Genomic DNA, 16043 nt, shown 5'->3' with positions numbered 1-16043 from the left:
GCTTCGGTCACGTTATTGTGTTTAAACCACAAACCTGACATATAAATGCAATTAATAATTCAGATGTGGGGGGAAGAGAGCAGGTGTGCCACATATGGAGGCCAGAGTCCATGATGTAGTGGCTCCAGGTTTAACTCCTGACCCATGAAACCCAGCACTTCAAAAGGAGAGAAAAATCACTTCTAGACGTAAATAAAAGCTGAAGGGAACCGGGCAGAAATAAAGCAGCTGTGGTTCGTAGCTACGACAAAACAACAACACTCCACACCAAACTGCTGCATGGTCTTTATTTAGAGTACAGCTGCAAGGATGGAAAGGGAGGAGTAAGCAGGAAAACATGCACAGAAATGTCCTTAAGGATGACAGACTCAGTAACTCAAATCATTGCAGTGACATCAGTCAGGAAGTCATGGTAACCAGAGGATCTCTGCACCAAAGACAAATCAATAAAACTGCGTCCAATTCACTTTTAAACGCCGTAAATCAAGAAAAAAAAACTGTGTTTATACCACCACCGTGATCAGATCTTATTTCTACTGCTAACCTGTTACCATAGAAACCATTGAAAAAAAACCAAAAAACTACCCTGGTCCCTTTAACTACACTAACCGTCATTAAACCAGAACAAAATGTCAACACCATTTTCAGTATATAAGTGATCCAAAACCAGCAAGTCATAAATCTAGACCAGAAAAGCGTTTGCAGTTTATTAGAGAGAAGGAAACCGGGAATGAAAAGCTCAACTGTCCACAGCCTTAAATCGCCCTCTGGTGGACAGAAGAGCTACTGCAACCAGAGAGGAGGACAATCGAGGAGAGCTAATCTAAAGCTTGTGCAGAAGCGGGACAGCCTAAAGGTTCTGGTCGTTCTCATGGAAGCGGTGGAGGTGGTCAGCATACCTGGAAGAAAAATGGAGAAAAACTTTTATTATTTTTTTAGTTAGCAGGATATTTGAGCTTTCAAAGCCAAGAACAGGACGAACGCTGACTTTTTAGCACAGAAAGCGGTGCAGTCTCTGCCGATGCTCTCGCTCCAAGCAGTCTTGTACAACACCTGGGGGGAAGAAAAAAATGGTGAGTCCCTTTTCTCTAAAGCTAAAGTTCACACAGTAACTGTTCCCTACCAGGAAGACCAAGAGGTGCAGGAACAGGGTGTAGAAGAAGGCGATGGTTCTGGCCATCTTGTTGGAGAGGATCACCCGGCCCTGGGAACAGAGAGCAGTGTGTGGGTCTGAGTTGCATCAAACACAGAGACAGAGAGATTCTCTTAGACTGAGACGCACCAGACTGAGAGTTGCTTTGTCCCAAGGGCTGAGACTCAGGTATCGACGTTGACGCTCCTGAACACATCAAGGTCACAGAAACAGACAAGTATCCAGCTTGACCCACATCCAGGGTTATTTATATTTTAAACTGAAACTCTTTCAAAGGTGAATTTTAACTATTATAATGACAAAATGCATTTTAAACACCAGGTGTATGTTGCCAATACTAAAGATGGTTTCTCTTCCTTTCAACTCGTATGAACTCCTTCCCTTCCGCTCAAAAATCTGACCTCTTCCGTTTATCTACCTTTAAACCACTAAAGGCTGGTCACATTTCTGCAAATTAAAGATGGACTGAAAGGTGGCAACGAATCAAACACTGAATCAGAAACTTCAGGTAAAATATTGTTGTTTTAAAAAAAGGGGAAAAACAACTATTTAGACTCTACTGAGAGCATTCAAGACTGCTTGTGCTGAGTAAAGTGCACTGCGTGTCTCATACTCTCTTGCTGAAGGAAGCAAATGGATCCAGTCTCTCCTCGTACTGGGAGGAGTAGCGCATCACAGTGTCGTCGCTGCCGCTGCCCTGAAAACAACAACATGGACAGATTTTAGTTTCCCTTCATGCTTTCTTCCGGGATCAACCTCCCAAAGAGCGAGGGAAGACCCACTCTGCCCGGGTAGCTCTGCAGGAACTTGATTTTCTCGTAGAGCTTGATGTTGTCGGCCCTCAGGCTGTCCAGCTCGCCCTGCAGGGCCTGCATGGTCTGCTGCATGGAGCGGCTCTCCTGCAGGGGTCGAGAGGGGAACGCGTGAGGAAGACTGCATCCGGAAGAAACGTAAACAGGGACACGTTTAAGGTCTGTGTGAGCGACTCACGGCTTCCAGCTCCTGGTTCCGGGAGCGGAAACGCTCCCTCTGGCTGGAGATGATGGACAGCAGAGAGTCCATCTGGCCCTGGGGAAGCTCAGGCTGGGGGGTCGCGCCTGAACCTGGAGGTGACAGGCCGCAGACATCGACTCAACACCAAACTATTATGGACTTTGGTTGTTTACATACAGGTGGAGTTGTAAACCGGGTGTCTGCAGGTTTCAGCTAATCAAATATAAGAGTTTTTAAGATCGTTTTAATGGCACCTTGAATGAAATTTAAGACCTAAAACAAAACTAAATATATGGGATTTTGGGGAGAACTTGCTGGATTACAATCGAGGATAGCAAAAACTGAACCTAGCTTCATCCCCATGGTAGAGGCAAAAATACTAGCTAGCTAGCTAGCAAGGGTTTATTAGCAGCGTGTTAGCGATAGCCTCAATCGCCTCGGTTCACAGAACGCAATAAACATGTTTATAAGCGACAGAAAAGACCCGGGAGAATAAAAAAAAATGCATAAAATAATGCTTCCACAACAAAGTTTAAGACCTGTGATTAACACATTTAAGATCAACTTACATTTTCTTTTTTTATGAATTCAAGACATTTTAAGGCCTCAATTTTAGATACGTGATAATTTAAGACTTTTTAAGGATGTGCAGACACCTGGTGAAAAGCCAATTTCTTTCTTTTGTCTCATCAGAAGACAGAAGACAAACCTTCTGACATTACACTACATGTAGTCTGTAATACGAGAGGCAAAATTAAAGAAAAATCTTTCAAAATGACTTAACATTTGTACAAATTCTGCAAAAATTTTTAAAAATATTACCTCTAACATAATATTTTATCTTAGAGGTTACATTTTTTTCTCTTAAATCAAGTAAAACAAAAAAATAACTTAATGTCTTTACTTCCCTTTTCTTACTACCAACCAGCAGTGGAGCTTCTTGTTATCCATTATTATTAAACAATCCATCTTTGTTGTATTTATTCTGCCACAGATTAATAACGGATGTTTTTCTCTTGAACTGAATTTAAAGGGACAGAAAAAAGCTAACTAAAACAAAACCGAACAAAAAGACAATCATGGCAAACGTAAGTTTGAATTTAGATTATTTATTTATTTATTTATTTATGTTTTCTCATTATGATTGTAAAGTTAGACTTAATAAAAGGTGAGACTCAGATCAGGCAGCCTTCAGCAAGGTTTCCGTTGTAAAAAGCTGCTGAGGCATTTTGGCAGCGTGTCTTGGATTGCCATCAAGCTGTCACAGAAACTTTGCTTCCCATTGATAACCCCTGAGCCAAATCAAAGAACACTTGGCTTTCTGTTTTTAAGGGCTTGATTGTGTAAGCAGCACGCTGTCCTCTTGTAATCCCTCTGCAGCTCAGATTAGGGAGAAAGAAACTCTTGCTCTCTTCATTATCTGAGTTTCCTTCAATCTACTGCATAGTTAGTAATACGCAATATATATTGTGGGAAGATAGAGAGACTTCAGAAATAAAACATCTTACAGCACATTCTGCTTTCCATTCAACTCTACAAATCTAAAAGAAAAACGTTGTACTCGTGGGACGGACGGGGGTTTTGTTTCATGAGGTAAGAAGTGTCTTTCTTGCAATGTCCACCTGTTTCCTTTGACAGAAACATGGCTGCTATCAATTGTGTTTTCTTCAGAGAGTAACTCAGACTCGGTGCGTCTTTGTTTAGCTGAGCTTCTTTCTTGGATGAAGGAAATGAAAAATATATTAATACCACTGATTGCATAATCCCTTCCTTTAAGTAGTTCCGGCTCAGTTCTACTGCATCCCTTTCTACTGACATTTATCAGTGCCATTAACACCAACACTGACAATTCTTTGTTTTTCGCTTCAGCGGAAAGTACCAGCAGTTCTGCATTTAGCAACGTCTCCTTCCTAAGCTAAGAGACTGAGGAAGCTATTGATTAAGTGTTGTTGTTTTTTTCCTGGCATGTTTAGCTGTGTCTCTTTCCAGAACAAAAACCAGCAGTTATTGCTGCCATCGACTTTGTGTTCCCTTCGTTTTCTTTTTTCATTTAAAGTCCTCTTGGCTTCTCTCTCCTGTATTTCTTTCTAGAAAGGAGCTACTGACTGATCTGTTTCCATCACAGCTATAAATGGGGTCTTTGTAATCCTAATAGAAAGTGCCCCCTGCTCAGTGCAACAGATGTGGTTGGTTTTTCTATCAATGAGAAAGTACGCCCGACCCAGTGCTTCAAAGTTTAGCTGCACCTTTCTCACTAATGTAACTCATGACTAAGGCAGGAACATTGTGCATCGTTGAATTGACTCTCCAATGGAAAGTACTCACCGCAAAGTGCTTCTGTTTAGAGAAGTGCATCCTTCCTGGTTGACTCCATTGAACCCTTGTTATCATTACCTTGTTCCTCAAAGCCTTTGCTACTGCTGACTTTGTGCATGCTCAGTCTTTCTTTCCGATAAAAGGTACACCTGGTCCAATGCTTCTCTATAACAGTTTCTGACTATCTCATATTAGAATTAGGATTGAACTGAACTAAGTCTGATCACACTGAAACTAACTCAAATCATTTTTGTCTGCAGAAGTGACTCGATACGACATGTTTGTCCTGGACGCACCTGCAAACGTGGCGGAGGCCTCTTTGATGGGTTCCGGGATGTTGCCCATGCTGCCGACCTCCGACCCGTCGGCGTCGGGCCGCGACAGGGAGGACATGGTCTGGATGGTGCTCAGGTCGTGCTCCAGCTTCAGGATGAGCTCCTTCTGCTCGGCGCTGGTGCGCACCGCGGCAGAAAACTCCACTTGCAGCTCGGAGTAGCGGCCTGTGGAACGCACGAGATCAGTCACAGGTTACAGACTCGTCACTTCCTGTGCAGAACGCGTCATCATCTGAAGCGACTCACCTGAGGGAGACGGCCGGAGGAGTCCAAAAGACCTCTGAAACCCTAACCATTCATTTTAACCTCAACTGACCCCTTTCTCTGAGAATACTTATAAGTTTGGGAACCGACCGTGTGTTATAGAAAAAAACCCCAAAACAAAAACAAAACAAACAACAAAAGCACACTTTTAGTATTTGTATAAAAGAGATTTACTTCAATTATCACACCTAGGGTGCATGTGAATAATAATGATGATGAATCAAATGTCAATCATAACAAATACATTGTGAACGTTTCATACAGTGATATTGCTTTTCAATGTCGTAGAAGGGACTGTTTTACAGTGCTGAGAACAAACAACATGATACGTTTAGTAAATAGAAAGCTAAAAGAAACAATGATACATGAGGAAAAAAAACCAAACAAACAGAGGGACACCCCGAAGGACAGAGAAATAAAAGCCTCTCAGGAGTGACAGAAGTGCTGAAAAAACCACTTACTTAAAAAAAAACCCCGAATAAAAACATTGTAACATCCCTTTACAGTCATGCAGCCTCTTGTACTACTACACACACTTTCCGCTCGCTCACACACACACACACACACACTCACAAAATAAGCAGTGGGAGAGGTTATGAGGATTATTACTTCCACGTTGTTGATGGCGGTGTTGCAGAAAAACAAAAATCATCTAGAAACACTCTGAACCTGCTAAAGCCTCGACGAGCATCTTAAAGCTTTCCAAAAGAGGGAGGACGACGGGGTGAGGAGGGCGATATGCGGGGGTGGACACCTCCCTCCGGGTCATTTGGTTGTCAGACTACACTGTGGTTCCTGCTATGAGTGAACGGACGCGACGACACTAGGTAGCAACACGGAAATCTGTCGACCGCCTCCCGACAAAAGCGGAGAACTACGTCACTATTTGGCTGTTATTTTTCTTTTTCTTTTGCTTCGTCTTTCACGCCTTGAAATGTGTCGTCGCCGCGGAGTTTCAAGTTCTTCACTGAAGCGTGAAGGAACTGAGAGATGATGGTTTTTAAGACGGAAGACGAGCCAACGTGACCGCGAGAGGAAAAACAAAATGCACGTGGACGCACTGGCCGGGGGGGTTTAAAAGGAGGATTATTGTGCTGTGCTATGTAACAAAATGTATTACTGAGAGTGCTATAAGTACAGCACCGCTGATTCAGAAAGTATTTCCTTACAAAAAAACAAACAAAAACACTTCATAAGATATATTCTAAAAGTTTTACAAAAAAAAAAAAAACATCTGAGGTTTTTTTTTTTTTTAATTCTTATGTATTTTTTGTTATTGTTTTTCTCCTGAATATGGTGGCCAGTGCTGCTGCTGCTGCTGTTCGGGCTTCCATCACAACTAACGAGGAACTACTACTTCAAAAACAGATCATACAGTAAAGCTTTCACAACTTCAGAAAACATGATATGATATACAGCATCTGTTACACCTTTACAATGTTATTCAACAGTGTATAGAATCATCTGATTTAAATTTGTAGAAAAATATCTGTGGATCATGGAAAAGTCCTGAATCGTCCCTTCTCTCCTCTCCTGTCTATCGAACGAGAAGCGCGCTGTGACAAAAGCGAATCAATCTGCAACTTATTTACATCCGCCTCTCTCTCTCTCTTCCTCTCCATTTTCATTTTTTAAATTCATCCCAAGAACCCATTTGAATTGGCACGCGTCATTATCAATACATGTAGTGCCGTTATTAATGTCACAGCAAAACCTGACGTAAAAACAGACGAAAAAAAAAATAAACAAAACAAAAAAAAACTACAACAAAAATGCCCCGTGAATAAATTCAGTGTTCTTACAGTGTACGCTGCTGTTTCTGCATGCTTCCTCCTTCATTCAATGCTCTGGCCTTTTGTTTTTCGCTGCTAGTTTATGTACAACACAAGAAACGCATTGAGGGGGAGTGAAGGAAGTGGAGGGGGTGTTGATGGTGTTGGATGGTGGGGGAGGCCAAACATGAGGACCTGGACTGAAACACGACTGCAGCTCAGTCAGGGGAACACACCACAGTTTGCACTCTACGAGAAAACGCTGTCAGTACCAAAAATGAAATCTGTGAGAAAGAAACTTGGATCTGGAGTGAGACATCAGCTGGAACTGTCCATGTGACATCATTAGTTTGGTGCCCTGCTTGGCAGATAAAAGGCACGAATCTGATGATCTCAGTTTGGGATGAAACTGTGGCTGTAGAAAACTGGCGATGGTTTTAAGTGCTTCGTGTTTTGCAGAGGCTGCTGGGTTAGTGGGGGGGGGGGGGGGGGGAGAAATAAAAAGAAAATAAAAAAAGATCTGCTATGGACGGCGGATGTCTGACATCGTGGCGTCCGCAGGAAGAGTCGCTGCAGCATCTTGGTAAATTTGAAACGAGTTCGGATTAATTTTAAAGGTCAAAGCGAACAGCCAAAGAAAACCCAACATTTAGTTTCTGTATTGTCAAAAGGACAATGATATGAAAGCAGCTGTCAAAGCAACCTGGGTTTCCATGGCGACTCAGTAGAACCACAGGCCGATGGGCTCCATGCCACGCCGCATTAACGCAGTAACTCAAGCCAAAGTACTCTGGATCAAACATACTCTTCAGGATTTTTGTGCTAAATATTCTTACTTCTGCAACCTGCAAGTCCAAAGAGATGCTCCTAATAAATTTGGCTAAAAGTTTAAAGGTAATTGGGTAATGTTTTAAAATAAATATAACAAAAGCAGGTTTTGTTTTGTTTTAAATTCTTACCTGCAACATTAGAAAAAAATGACACTAAAAGTACCACTGATATGTTTTTAGATCTGTTCTCATTGTCATGCAGTTAGAATCTATGGGATTTTTTTTTTTTTAAACTATCCTATTATGTTTATCTTTACTTTAAATCACAACAATAAGAAATAAAATGCCAGTTCCTCAAATATAAGAAATTCTCTCAAGTACATATGTCAAAAAAGCTGTTTTTAAAAAATTCAAGTGAGATTTACATCTCTAAACGAATTATTTGGCTCCTGATCGAACCTAATAGTCTAATTTTCAGAGAAACTGAATTGTGGGTTTTCATAAGCTGTAATAATCAAAACGGCCAGAAATAAACACCTTAAATATTTCACACTATGTGAAAAAAAAAAAAATTAAATAAAAAAAATGTGAGTTTGACTTTTTGGAATTGAATAAATAATCCTTTAAATCATATTTTAAATGACCAAGACGCATCTGTTTTAGAAAATCCAATTTCAGCAAATGCATCAGCGCAAAGACCCTGTTGGCTGACCAGGTCTGGAAAAAGTGGTGTGTGTGTGCGTGTGTGTGTGTGGAGAAAGGCTTTAGTACGGAGACCAAAACAGGTGGTTACTCGCAGTATCTACAACTGTGCAGGACAACAGCTTATTGTGTCACACAGTCATCTGTAGTTTGGACAGGATTACAGTTTGTCGTGTGTTGGACACGGGCGCAGCCACCTTATTGTTTTTAGTGTTCGGACGCGGAAAAAGAGTCTGTGCTTGGTTTACAACCGCTGTTTAAAAATAGTAAAATAAAAAAAATAAAAAAAAGGCAAACACTTTCCCAGGATGCCTGGGCTCGTACTCCGTTGTAGTGTTTACAGACCCTGTCCGCGGTTTGAGTCATAAAAAGATCCTCCTAAGTGCTTCGTTTGCTAACTGCAATAGAAATTCTGCATAATCATAGGCTGGCTATCTCTGCTCGATATGGCGCAGCTCGTCCTGCTGGCTGGTACGCTTCTCTAATCTCAATTTGGCAGATATGACCTCTTTCAAGTGAGCATGCGTTCTCGAGTTAAGGTAATTTCATTTGACCTTTTTTTTTTTTGCTTTTTTTTGTTGCTTTTTTTGTTGACTAAAAGAGTAGAAATTCAGACCAGGTAATTACGTGGGTGTAATAAATGGATGGGCGAGGTCTGGCTAAAGAAAGAGCTGCATGCCCTGCTGAGCGTTAGTGTTGGGCTTGCCCAAAGCAAAAAAAAAAAAGAACAACTAAAACATCATTATCCCAGAATAGAATAAAATAGACTAACATATATTCAGTGATCTTGATATGTCCTTTGATTCTCTAGCTAGCAATTTAAGAGCATAACATTTGTGGTAAGAGCTTTTATGCTTACGGGAGCATGAACTGTAGCAAAAACACATCTCCAAAGCTATTGAAATGACACTAAACTTTAGGATTCATGAATATACAAACAAATGAGAACTAGTACATCTTTGTAAATAGTAACCAATACTGCCGGCAGTCTATACGTCTAATAATAAAAATGTTACTTGCCCTCAGGAACAGTATAATCCCTTAAAAAATAGACAACTCATATGATAAGACATTAAATGAATAGAAAAAAAAATACAGCACCTATAAATAAGCAGAATAAAAACCAAACTATAAATGCAAAAAAAAAAAAAAAATAGCAATAAAACCAAGCTACAGTAAATCATAGTATTACACTACTTTGTGAGAAGATTAATGCAATGGTAACGCATCAAACAGCTTAAAGAAGGGTGTCAGTTGTGCACTAGTAGTGTGTGCAAGTAGATATACGAAATATGACCCCACTGGATAGAAACGCCCAATGCTCCTCGATCGCTCACGCACGAGCACGTTGTGTGTTCGTGCATCCATACACACACACACACACACTCTAGGGGAGAGGGAGGCAGTGGGCTGACAGGCACTGAGGGCTTGTGTAGGACAAGGGAGGGAAGTGATATGCCTTAAAGTTTGTAGTGTGTTTACAGTAGAATTCAATGCAAAAAAAGACACACACACACATCCCTGGATTCAGGATAGACTGGAGAAGACTGGAAACTACTCACAATCGGTAAGGGTCGGGTGGAGGGTCAAAGGTCGGGGGAGGTTGGAGTGAACTCACTTTGACGGAAAACCAGCAGAAAGTACACGATAATCGAGCTCAGCAGTTCAACTCTGCTAAAACTCGTCTCTTTTTTTTCAGTCAAGAATCATAATATAAGTCTTAAAATTTTACTGTGTGAATTGACCTCAACCCTGACTGGCATGCAAGCAAGTATAAATGCACACAAAAAGACACACACACACACACTCTTCCTGATTTGGCCTATAAAAACATGGTTTGTGAACAGAGAAAAAAACGTTTCTTCTTCGTTAGTGGTGCAAACGTGCACGCAGCTGCAGCGTGCACAACCTAGAAAGAAAAAAACCCAACAAGACACACACGAAGAACGTCGCCATGTCGGACAGCTACAGTACTACATGGATACGTCGTGTCGCATCTCGACAACGCAACATTATTCCGTTCTAATTTACTTGCCTTTTTCTTTTTGTTGCAAATTCTAGCAGTAACTTGTTTCTCTCTTTGTTTCTGTCGTTTTTGTACTAATTAAAAATGCTTTCCTAAAATTCCCTATTTTGTGTTCTTTAGAGTCGATAGACTGTGCAATCTCTTATTGGCAACCTAATTGCAGTATCAAAAACGGATCATCCGTCATCCTAAAAAGAAGAAGGGGGCGAAAGGCGGCAAGAAAAAGTCGCTTCCTTCCTTCCTTCCTCTTCAGATGAGTGCGTATGTTTGCGAGGAATTAAAACGATCCTTCTGGCCATCACATGGCAGTCAGCAGGACAGGATATGGGACAGAACAGGTCAAAGTTCATCTGTCTTATTTCAGTAACCATGGCAGCTCAGCCAGCAGGCTTTCCACTACCCTCCAAAGAGCGTAGGAGTGACTCAAAGAAAACACGCTGCCGCCGAGAAGAGACGTACGCACCACACTTAGGTGTATACACACACACACACACACACACACACGCACACACACACACACAGGTGCACGCCGACACAACCCCTAACGTACAAACACACACGCAGTGAGTGAAAAAGGCAAAGGGTTTGTAACAGTCACTCTACAGTGTGAAAAAAATGAGGCGTCTCACTGAGTGAGGGGAGGTTTGTGGACACTTGGGAGGTGAGAAGAAGAAGAGGAAAAAAAAAAAATCTCCTTTAAGAAAGTGAGAGTTCTTGTAAGAGAGTTTCTGTCGCTATCTATCGTCTATCAGTGTCTAATCACTGTGACAGCTGCTGTGTCAGGCCTTGCCTGTGATACCGAGTCCAGGTTCGAACCCCGGCTGCGGGTCAGACCCTCAGCTCAGGACTGACCAGTTCTGGTGCACCAGTGGCTGGTGATAAGGGGGGGAGGTACAGCAGGGCCAGAGGCCAGCAGGACGGCTAAGTGCTTTTTCTCAGTACAAAAACAAAAACAAACAACAACAGAAGAAAAAAAACTCAGTTACAAAAAAACAAAAAAAACAAAAAACAGGAGAGACAATTCTCTTATTTTGTTCTTCTACGTACTCCGTAAAATCTTCTTTTTAAGGGTTTTGCCAACCACACTTTGTTTCTTTATGTTTTATTTGTGTTTTTTTTTTTTTTTTTGGAAAGCTTCTATGCAATAAAAATGGCTGCTGAGCTTGACTTTGGCTGTGTCCGCTCTCCGACTGGAACAGAGCAGGAGGGGTTTTCCAAGGTAAGAGGTCGTGAGGTTATGAGACGGCAAGGACGAGGGGAGGGGTCCGGGGGTCGGGGGTCGGTCTGGGTGGAGCTAGAACTCCCACTCTGACGGGTCCTCTTTGCTGGCGGCCTTCTCCAGCCGGTGGATGATGTTGTTGAGGTTGGCCGCCTTCTTCTTGCGCAGATTGTTGTCCCTGGGGTTTCTGGCGGGGACGTTCGTACTGGAGGCGGCGCTAGTGGAGGACGCCTCCGTGAGGCCGAAGATGCCCAGTCCGCTCTGCCCGCAGCTGGAGCCCGGCCCAGCCAAGCCCGAGGCGCTGCAGTCCAACTCTGCGGGGGAGTCGTTGGAGCCCCCGGCCTCGGACTCTACCTCCATTCCCTGGTCTTTGCACGCTCCTCTGTGATCCTCCAGGCCGACGCCCAGGCCCTGGCGGGTCTCCACCGTGCCCTCGGACTCTGTCCCGTCGCAGCTGTCCCCTTCCCCTGATTTGGACCCGCGGAGGGATGGAGATCCCCCCTCGCTGCCGGGCCCCATGCCCCCAGCTGCCTGGATCTCCTCTATGAAAAGCTCTCTCCGGATGCGTGACCTGGAGAAGACGGTTCAAACCCAGAGTCAAAGTCTGAAATGTCAGATGGAAATAATCTCTCGGTTCTCTGCACGGCCTGTTTTAGAATATTTCATTTGGAACAAGGAGCTAAACATTTTATTTGCGTTGCTGCAGTGTGCAACGAGTTCACTGCTGGACAAGTTATAAAAAAATAAATGAATACAAACTGAGCTGCCAGAGGAAGACATTATGGGACTTTAAATTTATAAATACGCCTCTAAAAATTAGGGCTGCAGCTAATAATTATTTCAGTCACTGATTATAAAATTGATCATTCTACGACTTTTTTTTTTTTTTAATTTAACCACGAACAATGTTCTTAATATTAGAAATACATAAAAATATAAACAAATCACTCGAATCCTTTTTAAATAAACATCTTCTTGCCTAAAGTGCAATAACACAGCACTCCCTTAGTGAGCGCTTGATCATTTGTAAAATATGCTTCCAACATCAACATGTGAAAAGCTCAGGTCTTTCCGTTTGATTCAACATCAATACAGTGTAGGACTGATCTGTTTATCATCTTTGGATTAAGGGCATAATGACTGGATAGCGACATGCATTGTATTTTCAGGGGGTCAGGGTTAAAGGGCTAACGCGATTTTTATTTATAGAATTTGAATCAGGTGACTCTAAAACGCCACATGAGGATTTCTGGGTAAAACAAATTTACAGACCAGTTTTTTGTTTTTTTGCCATTTTCAATGCAAGTTGTATGTTTTTTTGGGATTCTGGGATTTAAACGCTTCATACGTTTCCAATAACGCTGAGGTCAGAGTAACTAACAAATGACTTCTTGTTTCCACCATCCAGTTCAAACAGTTCACCTCACATACAAAGGAAATCTGTTGACATTGTCAGAAACCACTGATGACTGAGCCTGGAGAACCAGCTGAACATTTCTGTGTTTAAAAGTCAGGTTTGTACCAGAAGACTGAAATCCTTAAAAGGCCAAAATTAATATGACAATATGTACGCGAACCTCCCATCTGCACTGTAAAGTCTGATTGAAGCATTGTGCCTCGCCAGTTGGTATTCAGGATTAGATTCGAGACTGACCTGTAATTATGAAACCAGTTGATGACCGTACTGGTCTTCAGGTTGAGCTGGGAGGCCAGCTCCTCTATGGTTTTAGGGGAGGGATAGGGCTTCTGCTGATAAGCCTTTTTTAGGGCCTCCTTCTCCTCGGGGCCCAGGACCACCCTGGGCTTCTTCAGCTGCTGCTGGCCCCCCGGGCTCTGGGAGCCCTGCATGTAATCGGGCCCCGGTAAAACTCCGTCCACAGAGTGGCCGTCGCTCAGAGAGCTCAGCCGCCTTTTCATGTAAGCTGGACAACGGAGAGAAAAACAAAAACACACACAAAAAAAATGAAGTTAATACACTCAAAGTATAAACTGGTACCAACTGATGGCTAAAAAAAGGGAAAAGTACAGGTATGTTTTAAACAAAATGAGCTTTACTTTTGTACTATATAAATTCTTATTCTTTATTCATGTTATATATTTATATGCATATAAAAAATTAGTATAAATACAAAAAAGGACAGAAAAACAGGTGACATCATTGCCCAGATGTAGTTAAAAGCTTCTTCAACCAAAGAAGCTTTTAACCAAATAGATTTTTTTATTGCTTTTGTTATAGAAAAGCTGTTCATAACCACAATAAATCCTGAGGTGTCTTAAAATCTGGTTAAAGATGCCTTAAAGGGCCAGTATTAGGTATTTTCCAGGCAGATTGTGACACTTTATTGCACCATCAGTTGTTATAAAAATGCTCTGTACATCAAACATGACTTAAAGAAAATTTGACTTCGCAATTTATCGCCTTATAGAACACACACACACACACACACACACACACACACACACACAAAACAAAAAACAAGGTGACAATTTGGAAAGCAACTGTATATATTTTTAAAGCAACGTATATTGATTCTCTGCAAGCAGAGAATTGGGTAAACTTTCACCACTCTTCATGTCAACACCTGACTACAAGTTTCAGTAGCTCATGAAGCTTCAGTAAACCCAAGCACCACTAGATGGTGCTCTCGCCCTTCTCAGCATCTTTACCAGGGAACGCCTCCCTTCTTCCCCTTTCACAGCAAACAAGCAGCCGTGTTTACTCCGGGCACCAGCAGCTGAAAATGAACAGCTCGTGGCAGCTTCAACATGAGGTTGACATTTTCCCCAACCCCGATACACGCTGCCAGATATATTAGTGTTTCAGGGGAAGAAACCCCTCAGAGCAAGGTTAGCGCTCTCTGAAAAGTTGCGCGCTGCCTCACAGGGCTGGCAGCGCCAGAGCGAGAGGTCAAATACGGTTAGTCTAGATTAGGTCCATGTCTTTCCTCTGGGCTCTGCTGGTGGCCCGCGCCGCTGAGTTATTTTTTTTGGTCAATACTCAGGAGTGCACTCTCTGATCCAAAACCCTCAGAAAGATGTGAGGTTAGCTTGCCACGGCGCTTCTAGGATGGTACACAGATCCTGGACGGACGGGTTCAAAACCTGCGTTTTTGGGTCGTCGGTAGAATCGGGGGCGGCGGAGAGCCAGAGTCTGCTGGCTTTGTAGGTTTTTAACAAATCCCACCACCGGAGGATAATACGGCATGATGGAGCGACAGAGAGGCCAACGCGCTTACGAACGATGGGCAAAAAAACAACAACAAAAAAAAAAACCAACAAAAAAAAAAACAAAAAACACAAGCATATAGACACTGATGATTATTATGATGATGACGATGATGATGAAGAAGAGTGCTGATGAGTGTGAGTAAGCAGCCCTGCGGCGGTCCCCGAGCTGTCACATCCAATAGAGGACGTGATGTCTGCGGCCCTGATTGGTACAGACATCACACCAAGATGACTGTGATCTGCACAACATGCTCTGCTGTCCTGCACAAAGGATAGCGTGTGTGTGTGTGTGTTTGTGCCGAGGTGTGTGTGCAATTGTGTGTTCCTCCTAATGTTTTTATAAAAATAAAAGCACTCCAATGACCGCATCTCGGTGACCTTTTTTTTTTTCTTTTTTTTTTTTTGTTTACTAGTTTTCAAAAAGGAATTTCTTTGCCGTCGTCTCTTTGAGTTTCTGCTGCGGCTCACCTTTCTTCTCCAGGCGCTTCATGTCCATAAGCTTCTCCACGCTGTGCGGGTCCTGGAGCCACAGCTGCATCCGGACAAATGGCTCCCGGCCCTTCAGGCTCAGCTTGTGCCAGGGTTTAGGCCTGGCCAGCAGGTCTGAGACAGAACCCTGAGTCAGACCCAGGATGGTCTCCCCGAACAGTCGCTGACCTTGTTGAGGAAAAGGGAGAAATAAAAGAGGTTTGTTTTCAGACACAACATTGAAAGTCTTTTGTGTACACTTTTTCCATGACAAAATTTAAGCACTTTTTGAGTATTTCCAAGTTAGGTTTTCAAACTTTTCATTTTGGAGATAAAAACAACAAATCAAGTGGAGGCAACAGTTTTAATTTGCTATTACGCGACATAATTCATTAGTGAGAATGTGTTGTTATATTATTCTACATAGCAGGGACAACGTAGACTAAAATATAACATTTTATGTTTTGAAATGTCACGCTACACACCTGATCGGTCTTAGAACAAAACAATAATTTCACCAAAAACAAAGCCCCCAATTTTAATAACTTTGTGTAACAAATAAAATATCAGAGAAGTACGCATATCAACAGTGTGTGGCTTGAATATCAAGCACTTTGTACAGAAATCAGCACTTTCCAAACCTTGAAAACGCCTATTTGAAATTCAAGCACTTTCAAGGATTTCAAGCACCTGTGTGAATCCTGTTTAAGTGATAAACACAAAATAGTGCTTAGTAGTGGTGAGGAGGAAGGGAAACGATGCATGCAAATATTTTTACAAATCAAAACGTGAGAAGA

General features: G+C 42.2%; 1 protein-coding gene across 4 annotated transcripts in view; it reads right to left on the bottom strand.

Moving 5' to 3' along the window:
* Window positions 1-267: 267 nt before the first annotated feature.
* Window positions 268-16043, bottom strand: part of cux1b (cut-like homeobox 1b) — a 91439-nt gene continuing 75663 nt past the window's right edge. For 3 of the 4 annotated variants that reach the window (XM_044120428.1, XM_044120430.1, XM_044120429.1), the window contains 3 exons: window positions 15247-15435; window positions 13205-13472; window positions 5964-12121 (listed from right to left, as the gene is read on the bottom strand). In XM_044120428.1, coding sequence (XP_043976363.1) covers window positions 11626-12121; window positions 13205-13472; window positions 15247-15435 — 953 coding nt within the window. In that variant the 3' untranslated portion in view covers window positions 5964-11625. Of the gene's footprint in view, window positions 900-988; window positions 1054-1123; window positions 1205-1282; window positions 1340-1766; window positions 1851-1935; window positions 2053-2143; window positions 2257-4758; window positions 4963-5963; window positions 12122-13204; window positions 13473-15246; window positions 15436-16043 lie in introns of those variants that run through there. The other variant, XM_044120431.1, reaches the window with a different exon arrangement.

This window comes from Gambusia affinis, linkage group LG06, assembly GCF_019740435.1.
Source record: "Gambusia affinis linkage group LG06, SWU_Gaff_1.0, whole genome shotgun sequence".
Taxonomy (NCBI): domain Eukaryota; kingdom Metazoa; phylum Chordata; class Actinopteri; order Cyprinodontiformes; family Poeciliidae; genus Gambusia; species Gambusia affinis.
This window is presented reverse-complemented; position numbering and strand designations above follow the sequence as displayed.